This window comes from Wickerhamiella sorbophila, assembly GCF_002251995.1.
Source record: "Wickerhamiella sorbophila strain DS02 chromosome Unknown contig1, whole genome shotgun sequence".
NCBI lineage: Eukaryota > Fungi > Ascomycota > Dipodascomycetes > Dipodascales > Trichomonascaceae > Wickerhamiella > Wickerhamiella sorbophila.
Window position 1 is genome coordinate 519,217 of NW_020193984.1, and position 12,082 is coordinate 531,298.

Sequence of the window (12,082 nt, forward strand, 5' to 3'; positions counted from 1 at the left end):
GCTAACCACTTCCACCCGGAAGTATCAAAATCTATGCCACCTTAAGTTAGTTGGTCCGCCAAAAAAAAATCGTTGGCAAAAAAGGCCACTAGACGTCAAATGTCAGATGGTGATGCATGTTTGTCGGTTCTTGCTCATGCTTTATCACTGAACGACTAAAGTGGTAAATATCATCATTTAAACGCCGTTGTGACCCGTCATAAAAAAACTTACCTTTGAGTTAGATCTGTTCACAAACAAAGCGGGTCATAAACGAAGAATTCCTTAACTTTGGTCCTGCATATACATCCTCAGAATCAAAATTTGTTGTTTTTAATCTTCCCCACCAAGAAACAGAAAAAGTAAAAATTTTCTGTCTATTTACCTACCTGTAAACCGAGTGGGTGAGGATGATTAGTTAACTCACGAGAAAATGAAACATGCCTGCCTGGATCGAGGGTTGGGGGACTATGCATAGCTAACTGCCGTCAAGGGGACAGTTTCGCAGCATTGCTGAAAAGTTAAAACTAGGCGCGAATAAATACCCGATCCTGAATACCTGCAGCAAAATGTGCCCCTTTCGCCGATATCCCACGCCCACGCTAACCGGTTTAGGCACTTTTTGCTCACAATATCTTTAGGCTGACTTGTGGTCCCTGCATTTCCAGCCCAACACCAAGAGCTTGATTTTTATGTAGCACTAAACTATTCGTACCCCGGATTGGTGGACTGCAAACGTATCGAACGCTACTTATAGGATGTTAAAACTTATACTGAGCCACCGCGGAACTCTCGGAACTACGCCCTAGCCCCCGCCCTTGGCTGTTTGACGTCATGGGCATATGTTACTGGGGTGACATAATCTGGGCTCCAGGCTAAAAACACTCACAGAACCACTTTTCTCTCCTCTATTGAACAGCGATCTAGTCGCAGCCTTCACAGTTATGACTCCACAGGCAACCGGACGTGAGAGTTACGACCGGTCCTCAATTTCAGAGTCAATTGATTTGCCTTCAGAACAAACCGCCGCAGCACCCGAACCAGCGGTTTTACGTTCTCCAAATTCAAGCAGTGACGACACCCAAGCCGGCCTTGAAGAGACTAAAGGAGACCCATTTTATAATGCTTCGGCAATTGAAGAGGGCTATGGACATGCCGCCCCCAGCACAAACCGCCAAACACATCAAACACATCCCGCCCCTGGCGAGGAAGAACTCACACGCAAGTTCACGTTGCGCTCGTTCCTTCCTCGGCGCTCCTCCATTGGAAGTCGCACCAGTCAGAAGTCGAACGAAACTAAGGCCTCCGAGAAAACAAAGAACGTTGATCTGACCCTGGACGATCGACTCGACGCTATAAAAGAAGAAGATGAACCTGCGGAAGAGGAGTCCATATTGAATGTTCAGGAGGCTCAAAACGAATACGGTCTGGGAGAAGAGAAGGCCGAGGATCGCCGCCGTAGACGACATGCTATCAAGGACTATACACAGAGCTCTAGCTCCGTGGCAAAGCTTCGAAAGTACTACCGTAAGGTTGTTAATTCAAGTTTGGCTACAAGGTCATTTGTTTACTGGCTCCCTGTCGCTCTTTTAGTGTTTATCCCTCTGGCAGCCGATGCCTTTGGATCCAAAAAACTTTATCTCGGACACTCCCGAGTCATGTGGCTCTTTATTTGGATTGAAGTCGTGTGGGGCTCATTTTTCGTTTCGAGAATTTTTGCCCATTACATTCCAGAACTCTTTGGGTTTGTCATTTCTGTCATTGCACCTCGTTTCTTCAAATATGTCGACGCTACGGTTGCTATGGAGTGGCCCAATGCTTTTGTTATATGGACTTTTATTTCATTTATCACATTTTACCCCATTATCAGTGATAACCACAAGGCAACATCTGAAGCCCGTGGTGTTCAGCAATGGCATCGTAAGCTGAACGAAGTTTTGGCTGCGTTTTTGGTTTCCTCACTTGTATATTGGTGTGAGCAAATCTTTATTTATACCCTGTCCACCAGTTACCACCGCACTCGGATGGCTTTACGAATTCAACGAGATAAAGCGGCGAGAAATATTCTGGTCATTCTTTTCGAGATAGCTCTTTCCTTTTTCCCTCTTGCTTCTCCAGAGTTTGCTCAAGAAGATAAAATGCTGCTGTCTTCTTCTCTGGCTGTCAAGGAGGACTTGCGGGAAAAATACGGCCAACGCTTCAAGAAATCCAAGGTTGTCCAGAATATCAACAAAGCAGTCGACGATACCACTATGGCATTTGGAAAGCTCCGCCGAGATCTTCTCGATGATGAAGGGCCGGCCAACGCACGGATTGTTGAAGATGCGCTCAGTCGCGGCATAACCACTCGTGTCTTGGCCGAGCGTATTTGGAAGTCTTTGGTTTTGGAAAGCTCAGACGTTTTAGAGATACGTGATCTAGAAGAACTTTTGGGCCCTGATCGTAAAACAGAAGCTTACCGCATGTTTGATCTTATCGATCCTCATGATAAACGGAAGTTGACTTTGAAAAACATGCAGGATGCCTTCACTGAAATCCACAAGGAGCATAAATCAATTGCAAAATCGCTGGTCGATATCGATAGTGTTATCAGCAAGCTGAACCGGTTGTTGATTGCTGTCTGTCTGCTGATTGTTATTATTATTTTTGTGGGTATGCTTGCCCCGAGCGTTGGAGCAGTACTGGCGACTTTGGGCTCTTCTCTGCTTGCACTATCATTTATCTTTTCTGCGACTTGCCAAGAAATCTTAGCGTCGTGTGTTTACTTGTTCATTAAGCATCCTTGTGATATCGGTGATGTCGTCATGATCAGTGTGCCCAACGTTGGGTTACAGAGAATGTCCGTCAAAGAGATTTCCCTCCTCTATACGGTTTTCCAGGACGGTAGCACCAACGTCATTCGCCAGGTCTCAAACTCGATTTTGAACACTCTGTTTGTTGACAACATTAGCCGGTCACCCCCGCAGTGCTTCAACATTCACATGGTTCTTGGCCTGCCTGAGACCACATTCGACGACGTGGAACGACTCAAGGCGCTCATTGACGAGTTTCTGGAGGAGAATGCTCGTGACTACCTGCCCAACCCCTGGTACCAGGTCACCAATCTGCCTGATCTGGACCGCATCAATCTCGATTTCCAGATTACTCCTCGGGTCAATATGGAGGACTCGACCATGTGGGGAAACCGTCGCACAAGGTTCTTGCGTTTCCTCAACAACTGTGTACATCAGTTGCATCTGTCGATTCCTCGTCGCGACGATCAGCACACCAGTCCCGATGCGCCGTTCTTCACCGTGGCTATGGATCCCAAAGACCCCGTCGTTACTGGACTGCGCTCCGAGCGGTATATGGCTCGTGAGCTGAACGTCCTTTCGAAGCCGGAGTATATTAACGATTTGAAGCGCACAACAACCTCTGCATCCCACGCAGTTTCAGTATCATCTTCGGCAAGTGCCGGCGGTCGCCGTCGCGAAGGACAGGCCCGACGAGTCTCGACAAATGAACGCAGTGTGTAGTTATAAATATAAAAGTAATTAATCACTTTGATTATTCTAGATCGTTATCGCCAGGTGCCAAAATCCACGTTAGAAGCCGCTCGGGTACCATTCTTGCAAAGAGCTCGTAGGCGTAGCTACCACGGCCGGCATAAACCACCCGCGGGGTTGAAGCGGTGATTGCGTCGAACAAAGCATGATGCAGCACTCTCAGTCTGGATCCTCTGGTGCGATTAGTTTGCAGGTATGCTGAACCAGTATATGCGTTGCCATACAAATGGCGGACCTGTTCAGGCCAGGCCAGCACATCAGCACGCATATTTTTGATGATCTGACGCTCGCTGACCCGACGATTGCCTGTGTCGAAAGAGCCAAGCTTGAGATGGATTACCGGCACACCCTGTGGTTCTAATTCACGGGACAGTGTCAACGCCAGCGAGTCCACTGCGGCCGCACACAATGATTCTGCGGCATGAAAAGCGGGCTCTAAAGAGCTCATGATAGACGGCATCATGAAGATGATTCGGGCCTGGTGACGACGAACAACGTTGAGGAATCCACCACTAAGCATATTCAAGGGCATCAAGACTTTGGTATTCAATGTCTGGTTCCAAACCTGGGGAGAGAGCGCTTCGACAGGACCAACTGGATAAAATAGATCGGGAATGAGGACCACAGCAGCCAGCTTCAATCGATGCGGCGTGGCACCAGAAAAGGAAGCAACGGGAGCACTCAAAATTTCATCGAACCGGTTGGCAACCTGGCTAATGGCTTGGGCATCATAACTTGGAACTACCAAGGGGCGAATATCTGAACACTTTTCTCTGGCCACCAGATCATCTTCTCCAGGCGTACAAAGAATGTATACAATAAAACCACGCACATTCAAGTCCTGGGCCACCAGGCGCACCAGGGGTTCGCTTGGCGATCCGGCTAAAAGCACCACTTCATGACGGCCACCGTCTTGGGCCCGACAAGCCAACCTGCGGCGTCTTCTCTTTGTCGTATTGCCACTGTACACCATATATAACGCAGTGCCAGTAACAACGGTAGCCATTGCAGCGCACACCTTTTTGTGGGCGGCAATGGTGTCATACATTCTATCAACGAAACTGTCGCTGGGGGGAGGGGGCGGTGGCGGAGACCGAGCAGCGAAATCAGACATCGATGCCACAGTGCCGTACACTTGATCAGAAACTACTGATCCGACTTGCTTGACTGTGCTTGAAACAGACGAAGCCACGCCACTCACGGCCTGAGTAAAGCGATCCCAATCCATTCGACAAAAAAGACTTGGGGTAGAATGGGAGGTTTACGTTTTGTATTTCCTGTCTTAATTTTCCCGCTCTGGGCATAAGGACCTATGGAAATCGGCGATGTCCATGTTTTACAGCGCCAAGAAAACCGTGAGTATGCTAAAGAATTAATTGATAAAGTTGCGTCGTACGTCAAGCCCATTATGAGAAGGCATGGCCTGAAAGTTGGCAAGTTGACTGAGTTCTTCCCCAAAAACCCTAATTTATACGGTACAAACTACGGCAAAGGGATTTGTATCAGCCTAAGGCTTCGGTATTCTCATGATACTACCAGTTTTCTTGATTTCGAGAGCGTCTTAGAAACCATGCTTCACGAGCTGGCTCATAACACAGTCGGACCACACAATACGCGGTTTTTCAGCGTGTTCGAGTCCTACAAAAATGAGATGTTTTCTATGAGAGCAAAAGGGTTCAAAGGAGATCTATTTATTGGCGCTGGCCAGCGGCTTGGTGGCTCGGCCAGACCCCGCCCTGTACTGAAAGCTTCACGTCCACGAGGAAGAAAACTAGGAGGCAGAGCTAAGGAGGGCGACGTCCGCAGTATATTGGCCGATGCCGCAGAAAAGCGTCGGATGGCCGATAAGATGTGCGCTCCAGTGGACTTTGACGATCTTGGCGTAGAGGAAATCACGGCCGAGGAGTTCTACAAGTCCGCCCGGCAATGGCATTCCAGCGAAAGCCAAATTGTTGATTTAACTAAGAAGCAGTGCTTTGTAGACTTGACCTAACTTTATTTATTTCACCCTTTCGGCGTTGATGTCAGCAACCTGACGTGAACTCAATGGCGTTCCAGTATATGCTGCTGCTTTCCCGGCAGGGCAAAGTGCGGTTGTCAAAGTGGTTTGAGACCTATAGTTTGAAAGAAAAGAACAAGATTGTCAAGGAGGTGACCACCTTGGTGCTGGGCCGGCGGAACAAGATGTGCAACTTCATCGAGTACAAGAACTCGAAGATCGTGTACCGCCGCTATGCTTCCTTGTTTTTCGTGGCAGGCATCGAGGCAGACGATAACGAGCTTATCGCATTAGAGGTCATTCATCGCTATGTCGAGCAGATGGACAAATACTACGGCAACGTTTGTGAGCTCGACATCATTTTCAACTTCCAAAAGGCCTATTACATCCTCGATGAGCTCTTGATCGCGGGCGAACTACAAGAGTCATCGAAAAGTGAAGGGTTTAGGCGAATCAGCCAGCAAGATGCTCTTGAAATTGCAGAGCAGGAAGAGGACGGCATGTCTCGGCTTCTTGGTAGTGCCTAACACTTATAATCTATATTCTATGTATAAATCTAACCGCGTAGTGCATCTAAGGCGACCTCTTCATTGTGCAGCTTTTTAATGGCCTTGGAAATGTCATTGTATGAATCAAATCCGTTGTAAGGGATTTTGTTCTTCTCGAGGTAGTCAACAAGATCGCACCCATTTTTGGCGAACAGCAAGTCGGTCTCCTTCGCAGCACTCAAATCCGAAATGCCGTCGCCAGCATAGAGCAAAAACGGCCGGTCCGACTTCTCCGCATAGGGCCTGATTGATTTGGCCTTGTCGTGACCAAACCCGCTTTCCGGGTCACGGAAAACAATACTCCAGGAGCCGTCTGGCTTGACGTCGACGTGGTTAGCAATGATCTGAATATCGTTCGCAGCATCACCCACCAATTTTGCCAGCAGCTTTCGAATCAGTGGCTCCATGCCGGAAGACACAACGACCACGGGCACGTTATTTTCGCGTGACCAGAAGTAGAAATCCTTGAAGCCCGAATCTAATTCAATGTTCTCTAGCAGGGCTTCGGCACACTTGTCAAAAGGAGTGTCGATGCTATCCAGCATCTGTTGGAATGCATCTCTAAAGTGCAGAGTGCCGTCAATAACTTGCTTGCCTAGTTCCTTGCGTTTTTTAACACCGAATCCCAGATTGTCCGTCAAGAAATCATTGGAGTCTTGCGCAGTAACGGTCCCGTCAAAATCAGTGAACAAGATGATTTTCGGGTGGGTAGCGAGCGCTGGAGTGGCCATTGTATGATTAACCGGTAAAGGGGTTAGCTATTTATCATTGTTCTGCTGGTGACTAAAATCAGAGTATCATGCAGGTGCCTGCATGAAAACTAAGCGACGATTTTCCGGGCTTCCAGCTGTTCGGACGTCTGCTCATAGGTTTGAAGCGCAAGCTTGTTTTTGCATCGTTTTTCACTCTCGCTAGCCCATTGCTCGCCTTTTAGTGTTAAAGAGCGGATGAAAAGATCGTTATAGGAGTGGGTATCGATATCTTGGCCAGGGAATCGGGTGCCACCGGTGCCCACTTTTGTGATCCCAGCGATAAATTCTGCGTATTGTGGCCACCACAAGTGGAAATCTCTCAGATTTAATTTCCGACGATCATTCTCCCACTGCTCGGCTTCCTCAATGGTGAACGGTTGAGAGCCAGGGAACCCAGACCACAGGTAAGCTGTGGCTCTTGCTTGGGCTTCAATTGCTCGCCAGGTGATTCCGTCTGTGACAATTGACGAAATTACCAGCGACGAATCGTGTTTCCACCATGTTGACCAGTAAAGATTTTTCGTTGCCCTCTCACCGTGCCAGATCCCACCATATAGATTCAAATACTCTTCCAAGTAAGGGTAGGCAATATGGTATCCTGTTCCAAATACAACCTTTTCTATCCCACTGATAACCTCTTTAGAATTGAATTCGACGTTCAAAGATTTGCCATTGGAATTGAGTGTCACACGCTTGATGCCAGTATGGGCAACAATGAACGGTTGCTTGAAAGCAGGAACTGTATGCTGGAGGATTGTATTGAACGATAAGTGCACGGGTTTGTTGGCAATATCAGCAATAGCATGTGCAACATCTGCATTGCTCCATGATGCCCCGACCAGCAACACGTTCTTGTTGCGAAATATCTCAGGGTCTCGGTAAACCTTCGTATGAATGACCGATTCTCTTGGCAACTGCTTGAGTACTCTTTCAAGACCAGGTATATGCGGAATACGTGGTACACTGAAGCGGCCACTTGCAGCATACAGATAGTCAAAATCCTCTGTCCACCACTCTTCTGTCGTGCTGCCATAGCAGTGTCGACGTAGCGTGAGATGCCACTGCGAACCAGGGCCATCCAACTGAAGTGCTTTTTCGACTGTAGTATTGAACTGCAAGTACTCTTCTTTGCCTTCGAAAAGTTCAAGCACGTACTTGCGGACTACTTTGTGAGTCCGAAAATCGTGCTGCTTTCCATATTTTCGAGCGCAAGGAGCAACCTGGCGTTCGAATGGTTTCTCTGTAAACGCCATGAATTCTGCCAAGATGTTAGTTTCCACTGAGGGATACATTGAACTCTCGTCGTAACGTAACTCTCTCGGGTCGCTGCATTTGGAGAAAGGTTGGGCAAAAGTCGCACTGTCTGCCTCTTCAGGCACAACGGTCGGTGGTTGAGCTTCAGTTCTAGACTTGCCAATTGGCAATTTAGTACTATCAGGTTTGAACCCTAGATCCTCATCAAGACTCCACGTGCCGCCAGCGACTGGTCGTTTCTCAAACACTGTCACATGCTTGAATCCTTGTCGAAGAAAACTAGTTAACGCAATTGCACCGCTCGGACCCGCCCCAATGATTGCAACACGTTTATTCAAAAGATCAGAGTTACCGATTTCCGTCATACGGGTCCATTCATAAAGCCAAATGGGTAATCTAAATACGAAATCCACATGTGCATATTGCCGCAGATTGCGCAAATCTCAAGTAATATCACGTGGGACCGAGGAGGATGTTTAGACAGATTATCTACGGATCCAATGTTTGTATTGGATTATATAAAAGAGGTTGCCCAGATGGCTGCAATTTGCTCGGCCTTTGTCCTCACACCGCTCCATTTAAGTCTGCCTTCCTTCTAGCTTACTACACATGAGTCTCTCCGCAGCCAAAATTCTGCCTCCAATCAATGTTCTTTTCACGTACATGGAGCGGCAAGCGCGGGTAACTGTTTGGCTTTTTGAGCAAACAGAGTGCAGAATGGAAGGAGTGATTGAAGGGTTCGACGAGTTTATGAACCTGGTGCTTGGCTCGGCTGTCGAGGTTAATCAGAAAACTGGCGACCGTCGCGATCTAGGCGAGCTCCTATTAAAAGGTGACAACATCACCCTGGTGTCCACACTAGACAATTAATTTATTTATATAGATGTCCAGCAACTACAACCGCATCTAAATGCTCATCATGGCTTTCAGTAGGTATGCTTTCAACCAGCTGAGGGCTCAATCCGACTCCGACCAATTTGGGCTTGTTCCCAGTCACTTTTATATGCTCCTGAATAAAAGAGTCGTAAAATCCCTTACCGTGTCCTAACCTCTGGCAGGTTTTAGTGTAGGCCACAGCTGGCAAAATTATCAGGTCCAGACCACCCCTGGCAAAGCAGTTCTCCCCCTTCTCGGGCTCTCTCAGCCTATATCGTCCTTGTGGGGTTAATGCGTCGATCTCAGTCTGGGACTTGACATGTTTCATAACAAGATGTGTTTTCTGATTCGGAAATTGGGGCTCCATATTTTTCAAAGGCACAATTTTCGGCAAAAACAGTGATTTTCCATCATCAAATATTTTAGTGATGATTGTGTCTGTCCTGGCTTCTCCATCGTCCATATGCAAGTAAACTGCAATATTCTGTGCTTCCATATATTCTGGAAGGCTCGCTAACGAATTGGCATTAGCAATACTTTCTGTTTTAATCGTCTGAGCCGTCAATTGCGAAAGCTTCTCTGCCACAGACTTTCGGAGGGCTCTTTTCATAAGCATGTTGGGTTGCAGAGACGGGAAAGCCCGAGATGGCATGAACTTTAAACTTTTCTTGGAAAACTACTAGGGATATTTTAAAAATTAGCAAAACTCAATGGTCCAAAAAATGATTTAAAAAAAATTCTCTCGGGGGTGAGTCGAACACCCGATCTCAAGATATCAATGAGGAAACATTACAGTCTCGCGCCTTAGCCAACTGGGCCACCGAGAGGCAATTCGGAAACTTGCGAGTAGTAGCTTATTGGTGTCTATGTTGGGTTTACCTAGAACAAGAAAATTAGGGCCTTTGAACTTTGTGAATTCACAGATCTTCTGAGTTAGGCAAAAAAATAAATATGTCTTTTACATATGCAAAGCTACAGCACGAACCATATCGAAATTCTCGTTCTCAAGCGCTGGGGTGTTCTCGGGACCAGGCACCATGGATGCATTATCAGGGATACTGGTCTGGCTGATGGTATTAGACATGGCCTGGCGGCCACGTCGGAGCCGCGCTTTACGGGCTGCCAGACTCTCTTGTGGAGGCTCTCTAGAATTGGAACCGTTGGCTCGCTCGGTTTTCAGGCGGAGCCTGCGCTGTTGTAGCGTCTCGTCTGGATGAGCCCGGTTTGCTACCTTCTTTGACGCCTGCATATGCCACTCTCTGCGGTTAGAGTAATCGTGGTCGGCAAGCAACTGTAGCTCCAAGAGACTGGGCTGATGCACTTGATCCACAGGGTGAACTGCAAACCCATGACGACTATGCTCTAGCATATCTGATTCTTTGAGCATTACTTGATGCTGAATTTTGCGGCCTGCCCGGCGAATTTCTATCTCTTCAATAAGAGATGGCGGGTTGCCGTCGGCGGCGGCTCTGATATTGCCATACACACCGCCAGACTGGAACAATTTGGTATGTTGATCAATGACATGTTTGTCGAAGCGCGTGAATGCCAGATCGTTCTCATCCTTGGGCTGATAAATCTCATCAAGCTCGCCAATACCGTCATCGCCATCATCACCTGGTTCCATGGGCTCTCCGCTTTTATGTGTGAAGTTTTGCCAGCTCTTTTGGACCCAGAACTTGCTTTTCTTTTTAAACTTTGTGGTTTTAGCGTTCTTATTGTTGCCATCTCGATAAAAGTCTCCTAGATCCTGGTAGCTGTTGCTGTCACTCAGAATCGTAGCTCGCTCACTATCAGAGTCGGGAACAACACTCTCCAGATCATCCTCTGCCGCGTACATTTCTGCAGAGTTATCAGGGTTGTGAAGTTCACCGCTTTCGCTGATTCGAACAGCAGATAGTTCGGCAGTTAGAGGGCTGATGCCCCACATGGATTGGCTATCGGACATCATACCGTCAAATACACGAGACGAGCGCTTTCTTCTCCAAACTGCAGCCTTATTTGTCCGTCGAGAGAGCAATGGTGGTAAACGAAGCTGGGCGGGTACCGGAGCTGGGTAGAACACGGCGTCTGGGTACATGGCACTGATATCTTCATCTGGTTCTTCAGCAGCTTGGTACTCAACTCTTGTCGGTTGGATAATATTACCAAATCCAGCCGTTGCTCTAGATGTATCGTTCAAAACAGTGTCGGGATCGATTTCTTCGTCACTGGGATCATTAACAGGATCGTCCTCGGGGAAGAACTGGCCCGGGTCGAGCTCATATATATCTGGACGACCAGAAGTAGGTACCGGATGATGGATGTCATCTTCGTTGTATTCCACAATATTTGCGAGCTCAGAAGGAAGATGCTGAGCGTTTTCGTCGAAATACTGGATTTCCGACTCCGAGCGCACCATGCGTTTGGGCGACCCCGAGGCCGCCTGCATGGGAGAAAGGTAGGCGTTTTCCTCACTTATTTCCTGGTGACGCTCAGGCGAGGACACATATGCTCCAAGGTGTTTGAAAGACCTGGTGGGCGAGGCAGCATCTGCCTCAATTGCGGTCACATCTGGTGTTTGAACCAAGTCTAGCGTATCGTCGATGTCGCCGCGAGCAGGCGATCTCAAAACAGCAGAAGGCATTGGTGCCACCTCGAAATCAAACTCGTTTTCGTCGTCAATAGGCCTCATTCGGATTTGGGATTTCGTTGTTTGTGGTTCCTCCAGAACGTCTGCCTCGTTCTCGGAGAACGAGTTCTCTTCCTGAACAGGGTCATCAGCACCTATCTCAGCGTATCGTGTCATAGTCGTACGTCTCTAGTACCAAGCTGAATTTTAGCGTGAAGGCTGCAGCGTCCAAGATCCGTCAAGTGAGATGTTATGTGTAAATATTGTCCCAAATTAGCTACCAAAATTGTGGGCTAGGGTTCACATGTTGCAACCGTCCGCTCAGACCCACAGGGTTCTGGACTGTGGGGAAAGTCTAATAAAGGTGTTGGACACCACTGTTGGTGGGGTGGATAAGGTATGATGAGAGTGTACAGGGTCATGGGGAACATATTATTGGGAGTAGGTTTGCTACCCCGCACGCTTATATTTGATCTGTGCGTCGTTAAGTCTCAAAGCTACAAGGCTCTTGTTTACAT

The 12,082-nt window shown here is 47.8% G+C and overlaps 8 protein-coding genes across 8 annotated transcripts; 3 read left to right on the plus strand and 5 right to left on the minus strand.

The window, feature by feature from the left end:
- Positions 1-923: 923 nt before the first annotated feature.
- Positions 924-3,494, plus strand: B9G98_00318 (putative MscS family protein C2C4.17c; the record flags this gene model as incomplete). Its single annotated transcript, XM_024806876.1, has 1 exon — positions 924-3,494. One exon carries the CDS (start codon positions 924-926, stop codon positions 3,492-3,494), a length of 2,571 nt encoding a protein of 856 aa, XP_024662644.1.
- Positions 3,495-3,525: 31 nt separating this feature from the next.
- On the minus strand, positions 3,526-4,752 carry B9G98_00319 (hypothetical protein; the record flags this gene model as incomplete). Its single annotated transcript, XM_024806877.1, has 1 exon — positions 3,526-4,752. The coding sequence occupies one exon, from the start codon at positions 4,750-4,752 to the stop codon at positions 3,526-3,528; it is 1,227 nt and encodes a 408-aa protein (XP_024662645.1).
- An 84-nt stretch (positions 4,753-4,836) lies between these two features.
- B9G98_00320 (DNA-dependent metalloprotease WSS1) lies at positions 4,837-5,517 on the plus strand (the record flags this gene model as incomplete). Its single annotated transcript, XM_024806878.1, has 1 exon — positions 4,837-5,517. One exon carries the CDS (start codon positions 4,837-4,839, stop codon positions 5,515-5,517), a length of 681 nt encoding a protein of 226 aa, XP_024662646.1.
- A 23-nt stretch (positions 5,518-5,540) lies between these two features.
- On the plus strand, positions 5,541-6,050 carry B9G98_00321 (AP-1 complex subunit sigma-1; the record flags this gene model as incomplete). Its single annotated transcript, XM_024806879.1, has 1 exon — positions 5,541-6,050. Exon 1 carries the CDS (start codon positions 5,571-5,573, stop codon positions 6,048-6,050), a length of 480 nt encoding a protein of 159 aa, XP_024662647.1. The 5' UTR covers positions 5,541-5,570.
- Positions 6,051-6,079: 29 nt separating this feature from the next.
- On the minus strand, positions 6,080-6,802 carry B9G98_00322 (Pdp3-interacting factor 1; the record flags this gene model as incomplete). The annotated part of the gene is made up of 1 exon (XM_024806880.1): positions 6,080-6,802. One exon carries the CDS (start codon positions 6,800-6,802, stop codon positions 6,080-6,082), a length of 723 nt encoding a protein of 240 aa, XP_024662648.1.
- Positions 6,803-6,891: 89 nt separating this feature from the next.
- B9G98_00323 (Thiol-specific monooxygenase) lies at positions 6,892-8,442 on the minus strand (the record flags this gene model as incomplete). Its single annotated transcript, XM_024806881.1, has 1 exon — positions 6,892-8,442. One exon carries the CDS (start codon positions 8,440-8,442, stop codon positions 6,892-6,894), a length of 1,551 nt encoding a protein of 516 aa, XP_024662649.1.
- A 506-nt stretch (positions 8,443-8,948) lies between these two features.
- B9G98_00324 (5-formyltetrahydrofolate cyclo-ligase) lies at positions 8,949-9,605 on the minus strand (the record flags this gene model as incomplete). The annotated part of the gene is made up of 1 exon (XM_024806882.1): positions 8,949-9,605. One exon carries the CDS (start codon positions 9,603-9,605, stop codon positions 8,949-8,951), a length of 657 nt encoding a protein of 218 aa, XP_024662650.1.
- A 306-nt stretch (positions 9,606-9,911) lies between these two features.
- Positions 9,912-11,741, minus strand: B9G98_00325 (hypothetical protein; the record flags this gene model as incomplete). The annotated part of the gene is made up of 1 exon (XM_024806883.1): positions 9,912-11,741. The coding sequence occupies one exon, from the start codon at positions 11,739-11,741 to the stop codon at positions 9,912-9,914; it is 1,830 nt and encodes a 609-aa protein (XP_024662651.1).
- Between the last annotated feature and the right edge of the window lie 341 nt (positions 11,742-12,082).